At 40.9% G+C, this 23,750-nt stretch overlaps 1 protein-coding gene across 2 annotated transcripts in view; it reads left to right on the forward strand.

Moving 5' to 3' along the window:
* The window catches only part of LOC124789967 (PAN2-PAN3 deadenylation complex catalytic subunit PAN2), a 297,298-nt gene that overhangs the window by 171,906 nt on the left and 101,642 nt on the right, over positions 1-23,750 (forward strand). For both annotated transcript variants that reach the window (XM_047257502.1, XM_047257501.1), the window contains exon 14: positions 6,660-6,819. In XM_047257502.1, the coding sequence (XP_047113458.1) occupies positions 6,660-6,819 (160 nt within the window). The remainder of the gene's footprint in view (positions 1-6,659; positions 6,820-23,750) is intronic.

The following is a 23,750-nucleotide window of genomic DNA, read 5'->3' on the forward strand; positions in this document are numbered from 1 at the left end:
TTCATCACCACGTGGTTACTGCCGAGCCCTGGCTTGCTGAGCGGCCCGTGCGGCCACACCAACTCCGAACTTAGAATATTTTCAGGGCGCCACAACTCACCCATTACCTCACAATATGTAAACTTCAACGTGAAACAGGAGTCAATAAGCTCTCAATAAAATAAAATGATTCTCCCGAGCCACAAAAAAATTACAGGTTTCCACAACCACTTCATTGAGCATGCAAGTTAAACTGAATACAGGCTAGTTGCTGTAATGCAAGTGTGGTAATATTGATAGACAGTGATGGAAACCAAAGCAGTAGTTAGTTCATCTGGCTGAGTAAGTATACCAGTCCAAGGGCACCAAAGCATAACTTCACATTAGAAATCTCTCACTCAGGCTTAATCGACTTGCACACCAGTAAGAGCAAATCACTTCATGATCCAGCAGAGTCTGTAAGTATAGCAGGGGAATCCATGGAAGAATTGGCTCACTTGACAGAGAATGAGAGCGTGCTTGTAGCCAATCAGGCTTAAATTGCACAGCAAGGCAGCATCACTTGCCACAGTTTTGGATCTTCCACTGATACATCAGAATTGCAAGAGGTTGACTAGAAACTTGGGTCAGTAAGACAAAGGAAGATTGTTAGTCTGTGGCATCACTACTGTTCTTATTCATCACTGTCACTGGTATCATCTTACAGTGAAGCCTACTACCTTTCCTTTCTTCCAGACATTCTTATCCAGCGTTACCACAGGCTCTGAAAATCAGGGAATGTCAGGGAATTTCAAACACATCAGGGAAATTTCAAGGGAATTTCAAAAAAAAAAACATTGGAAAAACCTCATTTTTGTCTCAGTAGATGAAATGGTTTGTTTATTGAGGTGTCATGCATCGTATCTGGCTGAGTGCAGCTGAGTACATGCACTGCTTCTCCACTCCCTCATTCTTACTGCTTCTCCCCATCCTACCACTTCCCTCAGCTTGCAGTCAGTGCTGCCACCACTTCTTGTCACTAGCCTAGCAGCTGCCAATAGTGTGAGGAGTGATGTGTTTGGATCTGATTTTCAGATACTGTAGACATAGCGGCTGGAGACAGTGGTCATGTGTGCATAAGTTGTGTCTGAGTGATTGTGTGAATGTGTGTGTGCTCTTGTTTTCTGATAAAAGCTATGGCTGAAAATGTGTGATTGTCTTTTCTACGTGTGTGTCTGTGTATCAGTAATCATCTTTATTGTGAGTTGCTACCTGTCCTCATTATTATTGATTCTCAGAGTATTTTAACACATTATCTATTGCATGGATTGATCACTGTGGTCTCAGTTCATCAACCTGCTGTCTGTGGCTCGTGAATAGTTAGCCACATGAGTGGATTTCCACAACGGACAAAACCACAGGCCACTTCTGTGGGTAGCTATAATGGATCGGGTCTGCTGATTTGAAGCCATTTGGTTCCCACTGACGTGCAGGCCCTGCCCATTGGATCTAGTCTCACCAATCTTCGCACGGACTACTGGGTCTGTTTGTGTGTGACATAATGCAGCAGATTTTCATGATTTGTCCATAGACCCAGGACTATAGTGCTCCTCAGCAGGCCAGAGGCCATGACTGATCGATTTCAGGAATTGCGACTGTCTCACCGCAAGTACGTTGTATAGTGTGGCATGACGTCTTAAGATATTTTGTTTGTTCTAGTACATTTTGGCACTTCAGAAGTAGTTTATATGTTAGAAAGTATGTATAATAATAATAATAAGAAGAAGAAAATCATGTCAGTCGCTAGTGGTTTGTATGCTATGTACTCGTGTATTTCTTCAAAGAAAAATCACAGAACACCTGTAAAATAATAGATATAACACAGTGGGTAATAACTGACAATAATGAACATCTTAGAACCAATATTTTATTGGTGGTCACCTACAGTGTTAGTTTACATGATTCTTCCCCAGCTTATACACTTCTTTCAAGAGGCCTACTTTTTTCTGAGGTTATTTCTGAATTCTGTGAAGTTATTTTAAATCTGTCTTGCGTCTCCAAGGAACTGCATATTTTTGTCACCAAATGTGTTTTGTTTTATTGCAATAAAATAACATCAGTGGTCTTAATCAAACACGTATATCATTTGGTTTGCTTTCTCCATCTAAAAACAGTTCATTAGAAAAGATGTTGTTAATACTTAAAATTTTTGCTGACATTAGGAAATGCCAGTCTGCTTGCAAGTTTTCTTTTTTAGATATTTCCTTGGTTACACTATTGCTTCTTGTACTATAGCTACAAACACAGATTGTCAACTTATGTCTTAACTTATTCTTGAGATCTCAAAATTTGTCAGGGAAAAATGCTAAAACTTGTCGCGAAATCAGCGAAATATCGGGGAATTTCACTTGGGGAAATTTGTGGCAGCCCTGTTATCATATGTCCTCTTCTGAACCACCTCTTTGATACTTTTGTTATGAATTCACTTTATATTCTACTCCAGGCAGTGAGTCTAAACTGTGCCAGCATGTTTATTGAGGGTTTCTTTTACTGTCTCCTCCCCCTCACCCTCACCCTCTCTCTCCCAAGGAATGAGAGCATAGAACATATTCATGGTCGCTGTGGATAAGCCACTCACTGTAAAGCTGTTGCAGATGAGCTTTGAAAGGTCTTTTTATGACAGCATCCATTCCATGAAGTTATGAGGCCACATCACCAAGTATTATTATTAATTCTATGTTATTCTGCATAGGCTTGCTCGTTCTACAGCACTTCGGTTAGTTGACATTAGTACACAACACAATGAAAAAATGCGAAATGTAGTGTGTTTGATGATAACATCGCACCTGCGGATTTCTGTTTGACATGTATAACATCTGCTGAGGGTTGATGTATTGCAGTTGAAAATGGATCTAAAGCTGAAATTGCAATAGTGGCTATAATAAACATAATTAGTCAAATAGCAAAAAATTTATCATTTAAAAACTTTTGGATAACTATGGGTCCGCAGTAAATTAAAAATCATCAAAGATCATTTTGTTACTCAAAAATTCATAAATAATATAGGCTACATGTGACTGTGCTTTGTCGTTGTGAAGTACTCAGTCATTCATATGTCATTTCTGTTGACACTTTCTTCTCATGACAGTCCTCACAAATCTTAGAACATTTTTATTGATCATATGACCAGGAAGGCTGATTCTTTATGAACAGCCCTGAATTTAAAAAAAAAAAAAAAAGAAAAAAAGAAAAAAAAATTCAATTTTGTTCCCTTGAGGTGAACAAGGAATCTTCCAGTGTAGTGGCTGCTGCTTAATATCAGGATTGTAAACATACACCCAACTTTTGTCACCAGTGACAGTCTTTGAAAATAAGTTTGGATTGTCTTGAAGCAGTTGTTTCAGTTCCTAGCAGATTTCCATGTGATGCTGTTTCCAATTGAAGCAGTTGTAGGCCTGACTTTACCACAATCCTTCTTACATTCAATTCTAATGACAAAATGTGGTCACATGTACCATGGGTATTGTACAAGTCTGGCAATATGCATTAACAATCTTACAGTATCAAAATGCTCACTGTCTTAATTTTTGTGCTGTGATGCCCATTGACAGTCAAGCGTAATCATCGCCATCATTAGCCAGCTTTTGCCCATTTTTGAAACATATGTACCAGTCATAAGTCAGTGTCTGACTTAAAGCATTGTCTCCAAAAGCTGGCCTCCACATTTGGTGCATTTCTACAGTGGGTTTTCCAAGCTTAAAACAAAACTTTATAAGGCCACAATGCTGAAAACTGCAAACTTGGAAAAATGTGACAATGGAAATACAATCACCAACTACTAACCAAATAAACCAGCTCAGAGACACTTGCTACCCTGACTTTTGTTGTTTATAGCCTCCTCATGAATCAGTGTTAACTTAAAAATTAGTGTTGTTTTACCTGCATGAACCAATTGAAAGCCAAGACTTCCAGAGGCAAAATTCGCAGAACTGTTGATAAGACATGCAAAAGTACCAGAAATTAGACCATCTTTCAGAACTATTAGCGCCTTCTTTAGGATAGGGAGGGGAATAATTTGTGGAATATAGAGGAAGGGCTGGTTACTCGGGCCCCAAAATGATAGTGACTCACCAGCAGTGAGAATGAGGTAAGAGTAGGATGAATAGGGATGGTCAAAAAATTCTAAGTTGGTAAGCACTATACCAGCTTTGGATGATGATGCCTGAATCTCAGTGAGGTGACAAAAGTCGTGAGATAGCAATATGCACATATACAGATGGCAGTAGTGCATTGTCAGAGCTGTCATTTATACTCCAGTGATTCATTTGAAAAGGTTTCAAATGTGATTATGGGTGCATGACAGGAATTAACAGAATTTGAATGCAGAATGGTAGTTGGAGCTAGATGCATGGGATATTCTATTTTGGAAATCGTTGTTGTTGTTGTGGTCTTCAGTCCTGAGACTGGTTTGATGCAGCTCTCCATGCTACTCTATCCTGTGCAAGCTTCTTCATCTCCCAGTACCTACTGCAGCCTACATCCTTCTGAATCTGCTTAGTGTATTCATCTCTTGGTCTCCCTCTACGATTTTTACCCACCACACTGCCCTCCAATACTAAATTGGTGATCCCTCGATGTCTCAGAACATGTCCTACCAACTGATCCCTTCTTCTCGTCAAGTTGTGCCACAAGCTCCTATTCTCCCCATTTGCAGTTATTCATGGACATCATGTTCCCAAATGACAATGGAATTTTTGTGGATGACTTTGTACCATGTCACTGGGCCACAATTGTTCGCAATTGGTTTAAAGAACATTGTGGACAGTTTGAGTGAATGATTATGCCACCCATCGTTAGGGAATTTAATATTCTGAGATCCACAATATCAAGAGTGTGCTGAGAATACCAAATTTCAGGCATTACCTATCACCACAGACAACGCAGTGGCCATTGGCCTTAAACTTAACAACTGAGAGCAGCAGTGCTTTTGTAGAGATGTCAATGCTAATGGACAAGCAACACTGCATAAAATAACCACGAAAACCCGTGTGGGGTGCATGATTAATATGTCTGTTATGACAGTGCCGCAAAATTGGGTGTTAATGGGCTATGGCAGCAGACGACCGATGTGAGTGCCTCTGCTAACAGCACAACATTGCCTGCAGTGCATCTCCTGAGCTCATGACTATATTGGTTGGACCCTAAAGAACTGTAAAACCATGGTCTGGTCAGATGAGTCACAGTTTTGGTTGGTAAAAGCTAATGCTAGGGTTTGTGTGTGCCTCAGAACCCACAAAGTCATGGATCCAGGTTGTCAACAACGCACTGTGCAAGCTGGTGGTGGCTCCATAATGTTGTGTTCTTTTTTTTACATGGAATTTTCTGGGTCCTCTGGACCATTTGCAGTTATTCATGGACATCATGTTCCCAAATGACAATGGAATTTTTATGGATGACAGTGTACCATGTCACTGGGCCACAATTGTTTGCAATTGGTTTAAAGAACATTGTGGACAATTTGAGTGAATGATTTTGCCACCCATCAAAAATTTATGGGATATAATTGAGAGGTCAATTGTGCACAAAATCCAGCACTGGCAACACTTTCACTGTTATGGATGGCTATAGATGCAGCATGGCTAAGTATTTCTGCAGGAGACTTCCAACAACTTGCTGAGTACATACCACATCCAGTTGCTGCTCTGTGACACAAAAGGAGATCTGACAAGATGTTAGAAGGTATCTCATGATTTTTGTCACCTCAGTGTAAGTTGAAAAAGTAAAAAAAAAAAATAAAATTATTAAATAAGAAATAATAAACAGAAAGTATTCCAAGAAGAAATATTAATAATGAAAAAGGAGGTAGATTGTATATTAACTGAATTAAAGTCCAGAAGGGTGTTGAGATACAAAGACATGTTGGTGAACAAGTTTCCATCTCTGAATTTTATAGAAACTAGAAGCAGGTGGGAGTATCTAAATTGCCCTTGTGGTGAAGCAGGCTCAGAGCTTCCTTGAAACATGGAATGGTCAGCAACTATGTTCTTCTGTGTCCATCCACGCTTTCAGCCAGTATAGTGATGTTCATTCTTATGTAAAATGTTGTGCAATGGACATGTTTGTTGGTAACAATATGTGTGGTTTCAGATGTTGCTGTGTGTGACACTGCAAAATTTACCGTTGGTGGAGATGGAGTAGGTGATAATGTATGGGTGCATGTGACATATTTTTCACAAGGAACACTTTCAAGGGTGAGAAACTTAAAGACTAGGGATGTCAGAGTAGTGATGACAGAGTGGAAATTTTGTTTGGTTTGACAAGGATGCTGCAGAGGCTAGGAGGATGGTGGGAAGTGATGGTGGGCACTGTTGAATGCCAGGGTTTTATTTCGAGGCTTGACGTATCGAAGTAATTGCCTTGGCACAATGGTGTATTGAGGTATCTGAGACCTGGGTGGTACTCAGGTCATGGCCCACGGGGATCGCTTCTGAGTATTTTGGAACCGGGAGCTCTATTAGTCAGAGGCTGAAAGAAGGATACTGCCCAGGAATTTTATTTGTGAGTATGATCTATGGGATAGTTACCTGGGGTAGGTTGTTGGTATAGATGTTGAGGTATTTGATGGGGGAGCAGATATTTTTTGCCATTTATTACATATACATGAAGTACTAGCCAAATATTTTGTACCTTTCTTGTTTCAGAATAAGCAGTTCTGGCAGCAACAGATTGAGCTGGCAACTGGACAACGGACATCTTGTAGCCCTGGTGAGACAAAGGATGGCGAGGCTGCACGGAAGTTGCGCATGTGCCGTTACGGTACTGGATGCACAAGGCCTTCATGTCGATTTTCTCACTCAACAAGTAAATATCTTGTATCTTTTCCTTTGTGAAAGTAACTAGTTTTTATATGCAAAGCATACGATAGACTATGACACAGGTGGATTTCTGCTTACAGAATTACGAAGTATGAATTGTGAATAACAACACGTGTGTCTAGTACAGACATTAAGGAGAGTAGAAACCTTAGGATGACCACTGCACACACTTGAGGCTGAATCCTGATACTTAGATTTTGAAACTTGAATTTCTAGAAACTGACCTTTGGCAGTGTGCATTTGTTTGTAAACCTCTGATGATCCAGTGGCCATCTTTTAACTAAGTGGGGTAATACATCAAGCATGAAGGGAAGCAGGTGGACCACAGTGTTCATGTAGTCCACAGCTGTCATGGCGCCTTCAGTTACTGCGAAAGGTCCTCTGGAAGCCCAGATGAATTTCCCCGATAGCACACTATTGCAGTAGCAGCTGTGGGTATACATAAGGATCATCTGCTGCAGAGTACTGCATGATGTGCTCCAAAACACTTACACCAGCACCAGCATTGCACTATGTCATCAGATCTGTCATGTATTGCTGCCTATACTCCTTTACAGAGTGAGAAAGCTGAGAGATACTGTGTAGAGAGAAGTGTGAGTGTAGATTAATGAGCTGAATGGCAGGCATGGGAACAGGACTGGAGGCGAGTGGTGGTCAGGCGCAAGCAAAGATTGATGACAGGAGAATTGTGGGTTTAAAGAATGTATTGTAAAAAAATTTCCCTTTTCTAATTCAGGGGAGGGCGGGTTGGGGGAGGGGGAGATTGAGATATTATGAACTGTGAAGAATCCACTGAAGTTCAGTATGCTGTGGGTTCATCAACATGTTCTTCTATTGGGTGATCAACTTTGGTCTTGACAACAGTTTTGTCAGTGGTCAATCATTTAGGTGGACAGCTAGTTGGTAGTCATACACATATAAAATGCTAAGCAAAAGTTAAATAGCTGGTTAACATGACTGCTTTTGCATATGGACCTACCTCTGGGAGGGTAGAAGACACCTGTGAAAAGGTCTGCAGTAAGACGTGCTTGCTTGGTGCAAAAAACAAGTCTTAAATTAGGGTCTCTCTCAGAGGTAACTCCTGTGGTAACGGGCTTTAATTAAGTGTGGCATATTAATGTACTAGAATATTTTGTTGAATGCAAGGGTTGCAGATTGCCATTTTGGGAGACATAGGAAGAATGTGGCACACATAAGTGCATAGTGAAAGGTATTTGAAGCCACGGCAAAGGTAATAGTTAAAATGTTCTGTGTATGATGAGCTGGCTCTAGAAGCTGATTGATAATAGGGAGCATGTATGAATATGATACACAAGATCTGTTTGCGGACTATGTTCTGGAGGGTAATTTCTGTCTGTGGAGTCTTTAGTAAGACTGTCAGCATACTGGGCAGGATATTGCTTGTCACAGCAGATGCGCCATCTGCAGGTCTAAGATTGTAGGGTGGAAAGCATGACAGCTATCAAAGAGGAGGCACTATTTATGGTTAGTGTACTTTTTAAAGACAAAAGTTTTCATAACACCTCAAGAGAGATGGAGCATCGTGAAGGTTCCCTTGTGGGCTTAGTAGTATTAGTTGAAGCAGGTAAGAGGAAATGTATTGAGGCTGTGGAGGAATGAAGATAGATTATTTTGGCCTTACATCCAGATCATGAACCTATCATTATTGGATCTTAACTATTGGACCTTAACTAAACTAGAGGTTTAGAATCTTTGGTGACTAGGAATATTTCTGCTAGACAGTTGTAAACCAGTTGCCATATGAGGATGCTGATGGCTATGCTGCAGATTGCTTTGTAAAGCTTTTCTTGAAGGATGAGTAGTTAACTAAATGGGTTTGTAAGGTGTGTAGGGGATATACAACCTCTAAATGTAGATGAACTATGAACTACACTTACCTTACTGTCCTTCGAAATAGTCATCTCCCATAACTATGTACTGCAGAGATCTGTGATACATGTCCTGGAAACTTTACACGAAGTTTTCTTTCGGGATGGTGTTCAAAAGCCATGTCACTTTTCGTTGGATGTAAGGAATATCATCAAATGTTTTTCCTTTCAAAGCAAGTTTGAGTCGAGGGAACAGGAAGAAGCCTGGAGGATTGAGATCCAGCAAGAATGGTGGATGTTAAAGTTGCACCACACCCTTTTTTGCCAGGAACTGTTTGACAATATTGGCTATGTGTGGGCAAGCATTGTCGTGAACAAAAAACCAGGAGCCTTTTTGTGCGTACTGGGGTGTAGATGTTGCATGGAACGGGTCAAAATTCCAACGTACCGTCCAGTGTTCAGTGTCATTCCATCAGGTAGAAATTCCTTGTGGATAATGCTTTGACTACCAAAAAGTGTGATGAGCATCGTTTTGATGCATGATTTTTTGGCTCTGACCTTTTTCCGATGAGGTGATGTCAGAGAACACCATTCCATGCTTTGCCATTTTGTTTCAGGGTTGTACCACAGACACCAGGTTTCATCCTCAGTGACAATATGGTGTCGCATCCAGCATTTTGACAAAATCCTGTGAAGCCTCTAAACATGCATGCTTCTGATCATCAGTCAAGTGATGTGGCACAAGACGGCAACACATTTTCCTCTTCCCTAACTCCTGGGTAAGAATTTGCCGCACAGATTCATGGTTCATCTGCAGTTCATTCGCTATCATGTGCACAGTTAATCGAAGGTCGTTTGTGATTAATGTCCTCACTTTCTCAATGTTTTCGTCACTGACGGCAGTTGCTGGTCGTCCGCTATGGGGATTGTCAGAAACACTTTCCCGGCCTCCTCAAAAACGGGCGAACCACCCGTACACACACTTCATGGACAATGCTTGATCCCCATAAACATGTACCAGCATTGCATGTGTTTCTTTCGGTGTCTTGCCAAGCTTAAAACAAAAGTTTAAATTGATCCTTTGCTCATTCATTGTCCTGTTCTCAGTTCAGAACCAACACACTAAACAAGCACTTCATCCAACAGGTCTAACATGGAACACACACGATGGTCAACTGAACTACAGTGGGGGGTAGGTTGTCAACGCCGACCACTTTGCAGGTGCAGCGTTGAGAGTCACCAGTGTTGCCCGATTGACTGTACTGACTTCATTCACTGAACTTTACTGTCAAAGGTTGCACTTATGGGTTTGGTCGGAAGGACATTGGAGACAGGTAGTGTTCAGTGTTGGCAGGGCCACAACCGTGGAGGTTTTTTTCCTATATAGAGTCGGCATTAACAGTTACAAGCAAAACTCCAGGTGCTAACGATATGGTATGATTGGTAGATGATGAATGAAGTCATTTGTATCCTTTATATAGAAAAGTGGGCTGCAATGGATTGGAGATGTTGATCAGCACAAATTGAGTTTATTTCCTTGGGAGCACAGTTATCAGCTACCGCTGGAGATATAGGTGGGTTAGATTTATGGATTTTGGGAAGCATATAGAAGATGGTTGGGGGGGGGGAGCTGGGGTGGAAAGAGAGATGGTTTGGGGGTAAGGTTCTGTGATGGGCGTAGGAGTTAGAGCGGGAATCGGAGGTTATTGTGGACTTTTGAGATGTAAAAGAGTCAAACAGCTCACAGTTATTAAATGTTTCAGTTGTCAAAATGGAAACAGTGGGAAGTATTTTGGATACAAATGAAGCAACAGTCATATACCTATCTCATCAGACATGGATATCATAACATGTTGATTGCAGAGAAGTTCTCTCACCATAATATTCCACACGGTTAAGTTTGCACTAACCTCAGCTCACAGGTCACTCCGCATCTATCCATTGACATTGTTGCAAGCCAGTAGATTGCTGCCTGCTGCACCTGCAAGCACCTGAGCATGTGCTCTTCTCGGATGCGTGTTATGTGAAATAAACTGCGAGGATAACACAAGACTCTACCAAATGTGCACTTGTGACTGGACAGACACTCTACCAGTGACATTAGGGATGTTATTATGAAACCATCTGCCTCTGGAAACCTTGAGTTACTAAAAGGTGAGCTCATTCAGTGGGTTCCCCTCTCTTAGAACAATTTTTGCACAGAAAGGAAATTTGTAACAGAAAGCTGCCACACCTCCTTGTCTACTCTGCACCTTGGCCTGATCGGACATCCCAGGACCACTCCTAAGGTCCATATGAACATCTCACTTGCCAGATATGCATCGCACCCTGCTCTCAAATAGCCAAACTTCTGTGATTTAGCAGAGTTCGCAGACACAGTAACTAAGGCCACCACTCAGTAGGTGTTGACTATAATGCACAACAGAGACAGACTGGCCGATATCACCTTGCGTCTTGAGGCTAGGCACAAATTGAGATGTGGGTGGCGCAACGCAGCGCAGCACGCTTTTTGTAACTTCACTGGTTCAAATGGGACCATGCAAATTGTGACCCGAGATGACACGTGCCTACACCGGGTCGCACGGCGTTATGGTTGTGGCACAGTTTCTCACGCCACAAGCAATGCATTAGGGGTGAGGCAGGGATCAGGAAGCCAGTCCTGCCGTATGTTCACTTTGGCATGGTGCATATGGGCGGTGAAAGTATTGAGCATCTGAAAAATACGGCCTTACTGTATACTGAATCTTATTATCACTGAGTAATGTTTCGCTTTTCACCGTTTAAGTACCCCATCTCTTTTCATTAGTACATAATAGTTTTCAGTTACATATACCTGTATAGTTCTTTTGTTTTGTTTATTCTTTTGTCAAGAACAATGAACAGTTCAATAACTGCTGACCCATTAGCCACTGGGATCATATCTTCTGCCTCCACAATGTTTTCAGGCCGTAAGAAGGGACAGATGATTCATCATGAAGGCAGTGAATAAGAAAGTAAGGAATATTATAAAATCACGCAATCTAGAAGCAAGGCAGGAAAGTAAAACACGGTTATCTACTTGCTGCCTGTTATGCTGACGTATCTCTACGATCTGTTGCAAAAAGTCAAAAAGGCATAATTGCTACAGCTATGACATCTTTGTGCATCTGGTAAAAAGCGTCCTATGAATGAAGTACATAAGTTTCACTATTGTTACTTGGATATGTATCTAATAAGAGACATTATGCTATGTACAAGTGGACATCACATTTCCACTGCAAGCTAGAATAAGTCGAAAGGCAGTCACAAATAACCATGTTTTAACTGGCTCACCGTGTTGAGAAAAAGCATTTCAGTTGTTGCATACACATTATCAGCATTAATAAACTAATTATACAACAGGCTGCACAAATGAAAGCAATGGTTGGTATTATTACTAAAGGAGGAGTATCCTGAAAGAGTATGGTGATTAGATATATTTAATTTGTTGAAATGTGTTGCTGACAAAGGCAGATCTACTGTCATGACAATGTTTTTCGAACTCCTACTCACAAGGCACATATGGCTAGCTTCCGCATACCTTTCGCACGTATTATGCTCAGCTGCTGACAATCCACTGACCATTGTGTTGAGCGACAGATCAATTGTTTATTTTTCTCAGTAACAACTATTTTATTCGTGAATCACACATTGTCAATTTGGCAAGCCGTAGGTGAGTAACCAGCACCTGGCATGTGCCTATCATTCCACCTGAAGGGAATGTTTGTCATTATTTTCATACTGCTCAGATCAGGAGAAGGAATAAAATCCTTTGGTGAGTTTCCATTCCAGTCGTTCAGTGTTAAAAATATGATGTGTTATGGAGATTCAACCAAAATTCCAACAGAATTGGCATTTATTTTGTGTGAATTGTTAACCTTTTCTCATTTGAAGACGCATCACCGTTTATGAGTAATGGCTACATCTATCTTGTTGACAGGTTTAATTGTACTTCCTGTGCCAAAACACAGTGTAATATGCACAAACTCATCCAACAGCAGCTGTTGCGACAGAATTCTGAAACACAGTGCCTCATTAAACAAGTAATTGGCAATCAAAGAGCTCAATAGTTTATGAAAAACCTTATACTGTCAGTTTGCAGTAACTTTCCTACTAGACACTCTTATTTCACTAGCTGTCGATAACTCTTAAAAAATTATAGTGACTGGAGTGAAAAAAAATGAAAAGGGGAGTATAACTACTGGTATATCGCCATAGATAAGAAAGTTTCATGTGTTTACGAATTGGCAAACTACTCTCCTTCTTGTGTGTTATCATATGCCAAATTATCATTTCGATGTCTCGATTGATTTAGGAGATATGAGAGGTGTTGTAAATATTTCATTCTCGTGGGTGTCAGATCGGGGGTTAGCGCGCTACATAGGATCCATTTTCTCGAGATCAGAGGCAGATAGAGACTTCCTCCCAAGTCAAAAGAAAAATTCAACATGTTAGCTAAATTTCATGTGTATCAACATATGGTGTAATACGCACCAAACACAAGATCATAGCAACCCCTATTTTCCATTGCAAACTTTTCGAATTTTGCGTAGTGTCTTACTGAAATGTGTATACCACAATAACTGTAACCATTAGCGAGATTATTGATTTAGGAGATATGAGAGGTGTTGTAAATATTTCATTCTCGTGGGTGTCAGATCGGGGGTTAGCGCGCTACATAGGATCCATTTTCTCGAGATCAGAGGCAGATAGAGACTTCCTCCCAAGTCAAAAGAAAAATTCAACATGTTAGCTAAATTTCATGTGTATCAACATATGGTGTAATACGCACCAAACACAAGATCATAGCGACCCCTATTTTCCATTGCAAACTTTTCGAATTTTGCGTAGTGTCTTACTGAAATGTGTATACCACAATAACTGTAACCATTAGCGAGATTATTTGCACTTCGGCATGAAGCTGACATTTAACGCTACAAGCAAGGTAATAATGAAGTATTTTTAGTGAATAGTTTCTGCAAAATTGTTTGAGAAAGATTACACTGTGCGCGCTCTTTGTTTCTGTCAGCGCAGAGCGTCGCCAACTGGCACGTGTGAAGTATGTGTGCACGTCTCAATATGCGTTGGACCCGCGCGACACGTGTGGAATGTGCACGTTGCGCTGTAGTGTCGTGTCACGTCACACGTGCTATACACATCTCAATTTGCACTTAGCCTGGGAGTTGACATGGCATATACAAACAATGAGAGTCACATACAATGCAACCTGCATCCTTCACTCCCAGCTGCCAGAATAATTGTTATTACTGCCGTTGTTTTGGTGACAGAGCACATAGATACAGATGCCATCTTCCTGGTAAAGAAATGCAGATGGCAGCCTCTCACACCTGTTGGGCAAGTCCGCCATGAGCACCAGCCCAGGTAACTATCACGACATTTAGTGGTAACAGATAGGCCCGCTAAGATGCAGTTTTTGGTGGATACCAGCTTAGACATGTATGTCTTTTTCAGGCAACAGCTGTGGCAAGTGTGGCTGCATGCAAACTTACATAGAAGCTGCAAATGGTTCACTCATAACTACATAAGGGCTTGTGACTTTAAATTTGAACTTCGGTTTACGATGGACATTTGAGTGGTGATTCATTGTCGCAGGTGTGACTTGCACTGTGAGAGGGCAGTATTTTCTGTCTTTTTATACCTCATCCTTTATGTGGTGATGGTGATGATGAAATGAATGAAACGACATTCCAGAGATTGTGGGTCTCTGTGATTGGACTATGTATGCCATCTGAGTTCATTCCCGCACTTACAACTAACACAGTCCTGAAAACAGTATGCGAAGTGTGTTGGTACCTGGGCATGATAAACATTTACTATTGTTTTTTACACCAATATGCTGAGGCTTAGCTCTGCTCCATGCCATCCTTGCTGGCCCCAAAGTGTGTGATTCCACATCAGTCACTTGGGCTGACAAACTACAGACGGCTCATCAAGCCTGCTAGACAATCCTCACAAAAACCACCCTCCCTACTCTACTGGAGATTTTTTCGGATGGCTCATCCCGAGCTATCAGTGAAATGCTACAACAGAGTGTAAATGGGTGCTGGCAGCTTTTTGGTTTCTCTGCAGGGAGATTACAGAGGAGCAGCACTTCTGGCTACCATTTTACACAGAACTTTTAGCACCCTGTAAAGCAGCTAGCGACCTTATTTTCAATGTGGAAGCGCATGCCTTCTCTTTATAAACAGACCATTGGCCAGTTTCTTTCACGTTTCTGTAACCACAAAGTAATCCTCTCTCACTGCAAAGCTACCAGCTAAATTTTATTTCTCAATTTAGAACAGATATTTAACATGTTTGCTGTTCAAAAAATTCACCGCCAATATTTTGTTTAGAGTGAAAAGTATTTCCGTACTTGGGGTTTTCACTGAGCTGGTGGCAGTGCAGATTGACTACGAGGAATTAAATACCCTTGCACATGTGTTGCATGCCAATACCAGGTACTAAGGAGCGACATATTGCAACGTGTCAGCAGGCCGAGAGTTGCCTTATATGTGCTGGACTTCCGAAGATGAGGGGTTTTTGATTCTATGCAGACTCAACCAGCCAAGAATCCATGTTAACAAAGCAGCATTTTGTGTGGCTTGTTATACAGAAGGATTGCTGTATGTGGGCTCAGACCTACATCCCCGGCCAGAACTGAAAAATAATAGAGAATGTATGAGCTGCACTAAGTATTTCTTTTATCCCAGAGGCACGATTTTCACACATCCACCTTGACTCCCAGTTGCATGGAACTACTACTACTGCCTCACAGTGGTGGCCAGAGGTATGCCACTAGGAAAAACAAACTGCTGAGAATGTGTGTGTGTGTGTGTGTGTGTGTGTGTGTGTGTGTGTGTGTACCTGTGCCTCTGTTTCACTTTTGAGCTGTGTACAGCTTGTAAGTTCCAATCAGGGTTGGCAGTGGGAGTTAGAAATATTTTGTGCAATGATCTGGTTGTAGTGGATATACATGCCAAGGACTTCACCGTAACATGCAGCCGCAAATGGGATTTTGGAGCACTTACACCATTCCGTGGATGCCAATATAATGTGCTATATGACGGATTCATAGGTTGACATTCTCACAGTAGTGCTGTCAGAATTGTGAAGTGCATTAAAATAGGACCTTCATGCCTGCTCCTGGAGAGCTGATGTACAGCAAATCTCTGCATCTACCATGTGAGTTTTTTAAACCACATCCGGGCTATCCATAACCTGCTAACAATTGCCGCATGGTACTTCGCAGGTAAGTGAAGGCTCTGTGACTGAGTGGAACTACATGGAATGGAAAACAGGCTACTTTTGTTATCAAAGAGCTGCCAGAATGAAGCAAATTTTCCTCCAATGCAGCCCACTACACAGATCACTGGAGCTTCTGCACGAAGGCCTATACACAATTATGGGACAAAACAATAGGACACTCACTCTCCCTATTAAAGGGGTAGATACAGTAGTGCCCACTGACCAATGGGTGTCGGGCTGTCCTAAGTTCAGAAGACAGCAGCAAAATACAGGCCACCACTGGACACAAAACACTCACCATGCCACAGCTGCCAGCACCACATCATCATCCAGAGCAGCACCACCCACCTGGAAATCAACTAGCTGTCACCCACCTAGGTGTAGCAGTCACCCCCCCCCCCCCCCCCCCCCCCAACACCAACTGACCAACCATCATCCAGCCACAATGGAAACTTGTTACGAACAAAAAGTGCAGTTTCGTTTCAATCTAGCAGACATCATCATATTACTCAAGTTAGTAAAAAAAAAATTCTCTTCATTTGCTTACAGGGGTGTGGTGTAGTGACCTCAGGTCACGCCACACTTACCCATTGGCAATGTCATGAATGACCAATGCCAGAAGACGGTGCTCTCCAGCAGACAGCTGCTAGCTGCAGCAGTGTGAGCATTGGAGTGTGTGCAGTTACTGGATGCAAATTACTTGGGATGAACAGTGGGACAATAATTGTATATGTGATACTAGTTGTTTATTTTATTGTACTAAAGACCAATAGAGTGTCTTATCTTTAGGTAAAGTGTACTATGTATTAAGTACCTACAAGTTATTCATTATTGTACTATTTGTTATTGTGAGCAATAAATGTCATCTGCAGTAATGGTTATTCTCTGGTTGTAGATAATTTCTGAAGTCTCCAGCTTGTTGTTGTTGTTGTTGTTGTTGTTGTTGTTGTGGTCTTCAGTCCTGAGACTGGTTTGATGCAGCTCTCCATGCTACTCTATCCTGTGCAAGCTTCTTCATCTCCCAGTACTTACTGCAACCTACATCCTTCTGAACCTGCTTAGTGTATTCATCTCTTGGTCTCCCTCTACGATTTTTACCCTCCGCGCTGCCCTCCAATGCTAAATTTGTGATTCCTTGATGCCTCAAAACATGTCCTACCAACCGATCCCTTCTTCTAGTCAAGTTGTGTCACAAACTTCTCTTCTCCCCAATCCTATTCAATACCTCCTCATTAGTTACATGATCTACCCACCTTATCTTTAGCATTCTTCTGTAGCACCACATTTCGAAAGCTTCTATTCTCTTCTTGTCCAAACTATTTATCGTCCATGTTTCACTTCCATGCATGGCTACACTCCATACAAATACTTTCAGAAACGACTTCCTGACACTTAAATCTATACTCGATGTTAACAAATTTCTCTTCTTCAGAAACGATTTCCTTGCCATTGCCATTGCCAGTCTACATTTTATATCCTCTCTACTTCGACCATCATCAGTTATTTTACTCCCTAAATAGCAAAACTCCTTTACTACTTTAAGTGTCTCATTTCCTAATCTAATTCCCTCAGCATCACCCGATTTAATTTGACTACATTCCATTATCCTCATTTTGCTTTTGTTTATGTTCATCTTATATCCTCCTTTCAAGACACTGTCCATTCCGTTCAACAGCTCTTCCAAGTCCTTTGCTGTCTCTGACAGAATTACAATGTCATCAGCAAACCTCAAAGTTTTTACTTCTTCTCCATGAAATTTAATACCTACTCCGAATTTTTCTTTTGTTTCCTTTACTGCTTGCTCAATATACAGATTGAATAACATCGGGGAGAGGCTACAACCCTGTCTCACTCCTTTCCCAACCACTGCTTCCCTTTCATGCCCCTCGACTCTTATAACTGCCATCTGGTTGCTGTACAAATTGTAAATAGCCTTTCGCTCCCTGTATTTTACCCCTGCCACGTTCAGAATTTGAAAGAGAGTATTCCAGTCAACATTGTCAAAAGCTTTCTCTAAGTCTACAAATGCTAGAAACGTAGGTTTGCCTTTTCTTAATCTTTCTTCTAAGATAAGTCGTAAGGTTAGTATTGCCTCACGTGTTCCAACATTTCTACGGAATCCAAACTGATCTTCCCCGAGGTCCGCTTCTACCAGTTTTTCCATTCGTCTGTAAAGAATTCGCGTTAGTATTTTGCAGCTGTGACTTATTAAACTGATAGTTGGGTAATTTTCACATCTGTCAACACCTGCTTTCTTTGGGATTGGAATTATTATATTCTTCTTGAAGTCTGAGGGTATTTCGCCTGTCTCGTACATCTTGCTCACCAGATGGTAGAGTTTTGTCATGACTGGCTCTCCCAAGGCCATCAGTAGTTCTAATGGAATGTTGTCTACTCCCGGGGCCTTGTTTCGACTCAGGTCTTTCAGTGCTCTGTCAAACTCTTCACGCAGTATCTTATCTCCCATTTCGTCTTCATCTACATCCTCTTCCATTTCCATAAAATTGTCCTCAAGTACATTGCCCTTGTATAAACCCTCTATATACTCCTTCCACCTTTCTGCCTTCCCTTCTTTGCTTAGAACTGGGGCGCCATCTGAGCTCGTGATATTCATACAAGTGGTTCTCTTCTCTCTAAAGGTCTCTTTAATTTTCCTGTAGGCAGTATCTATCTTACCCCTAGTGAGACAAGCCTCTACATCCTTACATTTGTCCTCTAGCCATCCCTGCTTAGCCATTTTGCACTTCCTGTCGATCTCATTTTTGAGACATTTGTATTCCTTTTTGCCTGCTTCATTTACTGCATTTTTATATTTTCTCCTTTCATCAATTAAATTCAATATTTCTTCTGTTACCCAAGGATTTCTATTATCCCTCGTCTTTATACCTACTTGATCGTCTGCTGCCTTCACTACTTCATCCCTCAAAGCTATCCATTCTTCTTCTACTGTATTTGTTTCCCCCATTCCTGTCAATTGTTCCCTTATGCCCTCCCTGAAACTCTCTACAACCTCTGGTTCCTTCAGTTGATCCAGGTCCCATCTCCTTAAATTCCCACCTTTTTGCAGTTTCTTCAGTTTCAATCTGCAGTTCATAACCAATAGATTGTGGTCAGAATCCACATCTGCCCCTGGAAATGTCTTACAATTTAAAACCTGGTTCCTAAATCTCTGTCTTACCATTATATAATCTATCTGATACCTTTTAGTATCTCCAGGATTCTTCCAGGTATACAACCTTCTTTTATGATTCTTGAACCAAGTGTTAGTTACGATTAAGTTATGCTCTGTGCAAAATTCTACAAGGCGGCTTCCTCTTTCATTTCTTCCCCCCAATCCGTATTCACCTACTATGTTTCCTTCTCTCCCTTTTCCTATTGACGAATTCCAGTCACCCATGACTATTAAATTTTCGTCTCCCTTCACTACCTGAATAATTTCTTTTATCTCGTCTTTTATCTCCAGCTTATAAAAATTTTAAAATAGCTCCTTGTCAATTACATTTACATTTGGCGCTTAAGAGGCCAAGACTGTGGGGAAGAATATTTAATGATTTTTACCCCAGGTGAAGAATGAAAAATAACACAAAATTTCATTTGTCTCAGCTACAATCGGAATATGCTACCTTGAGATTTAAAGGAGGCAAAAGAGTTCTTACATAGTATTGGATGAGAGACTGTTTTAGGTGGGGTACTGAAATTAGAGTCTTTGGGTATTAAATATCATAGTTGCCTAAATTATAACAATGGAAGACACTTTTTTTTAAAGTAAAGCAATATTATGTATTTGTTGTGACAAACATTAACATTACAATGTACTGACTGTAATGTCTTCAGACCGATAAGAAGTGAAACTCAGTTTAGATTGATAGAAATAAATTCATGTGATCCATTTTACATCTTTATAGTTTTCTGTATTTTCAATAAATTATTTAATATATTAGTGATACTGGAGTCTCCATTGGGAATATATGTACTTGTAAAGTAGATTTGTACGTGGACTTGAACATTTATTGTTCAATCCATTCTTAGCATCAAGTTAATAACTTTCCGTGGATGCATGATCGCAGACTGTAAATCATCATCTCCAGTTCAGATGACTTTGAGGCTGATACTGACTGACCTCAAGTACTTGTCAATGATAGCTAGCAAGCAATACTGTGTGAGGGACCATTGTAGTAATTGTAAACTCCAGCCACAGACACTGGCAGGCGTGTCAGTACTGACTAACTGCCATGCCACCCACCACCAGTGGTGTCATTGAATGAGGTATGGAGGGGTAAGAGGTCAGCAAACTGCTCTTCTGGCCATTGTCAGCTTTTGTGATCTGGAGCCAATACTGCTTCATCAAGTAGCTCCTCATTCAGCATAATGATAAACCCCTGGTAGTACCGGGAATCGAACCAGGATCCTCTACATGGTAGTCAGCCAAGCTGAGCACTCAGCTATGTTGGCAAACATTGCAGAAGCCATTGCTTAAAACTAGACCTCATTCAATTGATTAGTAATGTAAAGCAACAAATATCATTATTGAACATGTTCTGGCAACAGATTATTTCAGTTTGTTTGATTAAGCTAATCATTTGTTAGTTTCCTGTATAATTTCTGCTTTTATAGATACGCAGAGATATACTCTGTCTGCATGTGTGGTGAGGTTCACTTTCTTGTGCTCCAAGCAGTTTCCACAAAGGGTGTCAAGTTATAATGGATGAGATACTGGACACACTTGGGAACAGACCACCGTGGTGAAATTCTCCTTTATTGTTCTTACACAAACTAGCTACAGCTGCAGGCTGAATTTTAAGTACTTTTCCAGAAATGGATAACCATACGATATGCACTAATCATAGACAGTGCCTTGTATCATTAAAATTTCTTGAATTCTGCTTTGTGGACCTCCATGAGTTGTGCCAAATACCGTATTTCCTCGAATCTAAGCCGCACTTTTTTCCGGTTTTTGTGATCCAAAAAACTGCCTGCGGCTTAGAATCGAGTGCAAAGCAAGCGGAAGTTCTAAAAAATGTTGGTAGATGCCGCCACAAGTAACTTCTGCCGTCGAATATACGTACCGCTACACAGGCATGCTTTGCAAAGATAAATACTGGCGCCAAAACCTCTGCGTCAGTAAATAAATTTAAAAAAAAAAGGTGGAAGACAAGCTTTTTTTTTTCTCCGCCCTGAGTTTCGACCGCTGCATTTTCATACATTATCCAGTGAAGTAAATACAAATTCCGTATTGTTCATCTTCGAATGTAGCAGAATTTCTATGTACTACGAAAATCCGACTGGCAAGACTGTTGGGGAAGTTTGTCAATATGGCCAACTCTACATTCTGAATTTTTTTCTACCTGTGAGAAGAGATGGTTGCTAATAGGAACCTGATGAAATGTGAATCACATGCAGTATTCTCTTCACCATAAGAATAATACGAATATAAACATTTTGCCATGTATTCTTTCCTGTTTGCTGCTATCCCATTTAAACCCTGTCTGCCTAATAAGCTACGAAACTAGAGTGAGACAACAGCAAACGCGGAAGAATATACGTATCGTGTCATGTTTATATTCGTATTATTCTTATGCCTAATAGTGATACAGTCAGAAATGAAGCACGGCAACTGACTAGATTTTTAAATCTAAGATGACTAATTTCTGTGCAGAATTTGATGTACTAAAGAAGTGGCCGCAAAGATTTTCAAACGGAGAAAATTTTTAGCTTAACTCTTGTTCAGAACACGTTCTATCATACGCAGTCTATTATTTGGTTCTTGTTGATCATTATCAAAGAAAGCAGCAGTGTAAGTAACAACAAATAGCAGTCTCTTGCCATTGTTTCGCTGAGACGATTCCTCTCCTCTTTTTTTTTCTATCAGAATGTGACAAACAAGGCATGACACAGTACAGTAATGCATTTTAGCGTAGAGTGGCATAAACACCTATAACAAAGAAAACGGCACTTATCAGATCAAAGAAAAATAAGCAATCGATTCAAACCAGACGAAACACGTGAAAAAGGAAGGGTACCCGTATAAATACGAACATAGCAATGGCTACCTGGTAAAGCGTAACTGCTAAGCTTAAGACTCGAACCAAACTACTGTAGCTGTATCGTCTTTCATTCGACCTAAATTGTGTCTCATATTACAATGGACCAACTTTGTTTCGATTTGGAGGTGCGGCCTAAAACTTTTCTCTCCCCTTGAATTTCGAATCTCAAATTTCAGGTGCGGCTTAGATTCGGAAACATTTTTTTCCATTTATTTCGAGTCCCATTTTTCAGGTGCGGCTTAGATTCGAGTGCGGCTTAGATTTGAGTAAATACGGTAGAACAATCCTGTTTACCCCATATTGCAGTTACAGTATATAGTCAGATATCCAAGCAATTGTAGAACCAACTTTCGGATCACAGTTGAAGGTGCTTAAATGCCATCATCATCATCATCATCATCATCATCATCATCATCGTCTCCCTTGTGCCCAATACATTTCCATTTGAGGCAAATCCAATTCACAACTAGTGTGTTCACCACATAAAATATTAACGTACATGAATACAATTCGCACATATGTCCCTAAGAAAATTGAATTATACTAGTAAGTGTGAATTTGATATTCAGCCTTGTACATAAAGTCCTAACAAATGCACATTAATTGAATGCTTTATATGAGGTCTGTTCAAAAAATTGCGTAACTTTGACCACAAAATTTTTCTGTGCTTGCCTTTTACTTATTGTGCATGGTCTCCTTCAAAATACTCTCCTCCACAATTGATACACTGCTCCCAGTGTCGTTTCCATTTCCAGAAGCAGTCTTGATGCACCTCCTGCTGGAGCACGCAAAGAGACATCTGTGAATTTTCTTTCAACGGGTGTTTCAGCTTTGGAAGCAGTAATAATAATAATAATAATAATAATAATAATAATAATAATGCCTGTAGAGGCCAAGTCTGGAGAGTGGGGAGGATGAGGCAGCGCAGTGATTTCATCTTTTATGTAGTAGTCACGCGCCAACAGGGATGAATGTGCTGGTGCGTTATTGTGATGCAAGAGCCACGAATTGTCTCACCACATTTCAGGCTGTTTTCTTCTTACATTTTCTCGCAGGCATTTGACCTGCCTGGCGAGCTTCATTTGGTTTTGGGGAATCTTTCGTGATCCATTGTAAATATTGAACCTCGGTCTCAGCATCTTTCTCTTAACAAATATCTCATTCTCATTTGCACGATCCAAAAGCTCTTCACAGATTGTGAGACAAAGGTCTTTCTGATCTTGACTCCTGATCTGTGGGATGAACTTGGTGGGAACACGATGCATTCCAGGATGCTGTGTCAGGATTTCATGACGTGGTTGGACTGAAATGTTACATTCTTCTGCAATCTCTCAGTCAGTCAGTCTTCACTTAAAACCTACAGGCTGATAGGCTGTGGTCGATGATAAAACTCTCCCCTGACGTTTCGTCTCTGACTGCAGGAGACATCTTCTGAGGTACAGCAGCGAACTGCGAAGAGAACTCGAGGAAGCGCTGATTATATAGGCAGTACAGAGGGCGCCACTGACCATCACATGGCATCGGCTATGTACTGTCTCTGGTAATGTCAACATTCTCGATTGAAAGTAATCGATCATCACACTTGTGGTGCAACGCTGATATCCAAATTTTTCCCAGTTTAATACCTTTGTCTTCCCTGTTAAAATTATTACCGTGTTTATGTCTCGATAGCCTCTCTACACATGCGTGCATAATAATGCGAGGTTTTAGATATGACGCTTGTCTCGCTGAATTTTATTTCATGATCACCTTCCTGGTAAGCATGTTCCGTTATGGCT

Source organism: Schistocerca piceifrons, chromosome 3 (genome assembly GCF_021461385.2).
Source record: "Schistocerca piceifrons isolate TAMUIC-IGC-003096 chromosome 3, iqSchPice1.1, whole genome shotgun sequence".
NCBI lineage: Eukaryota > Metazoa > Arthropoda > Insecta > Orthoptera > Acrididae > Schistocerca > Schistocerca piceifrons.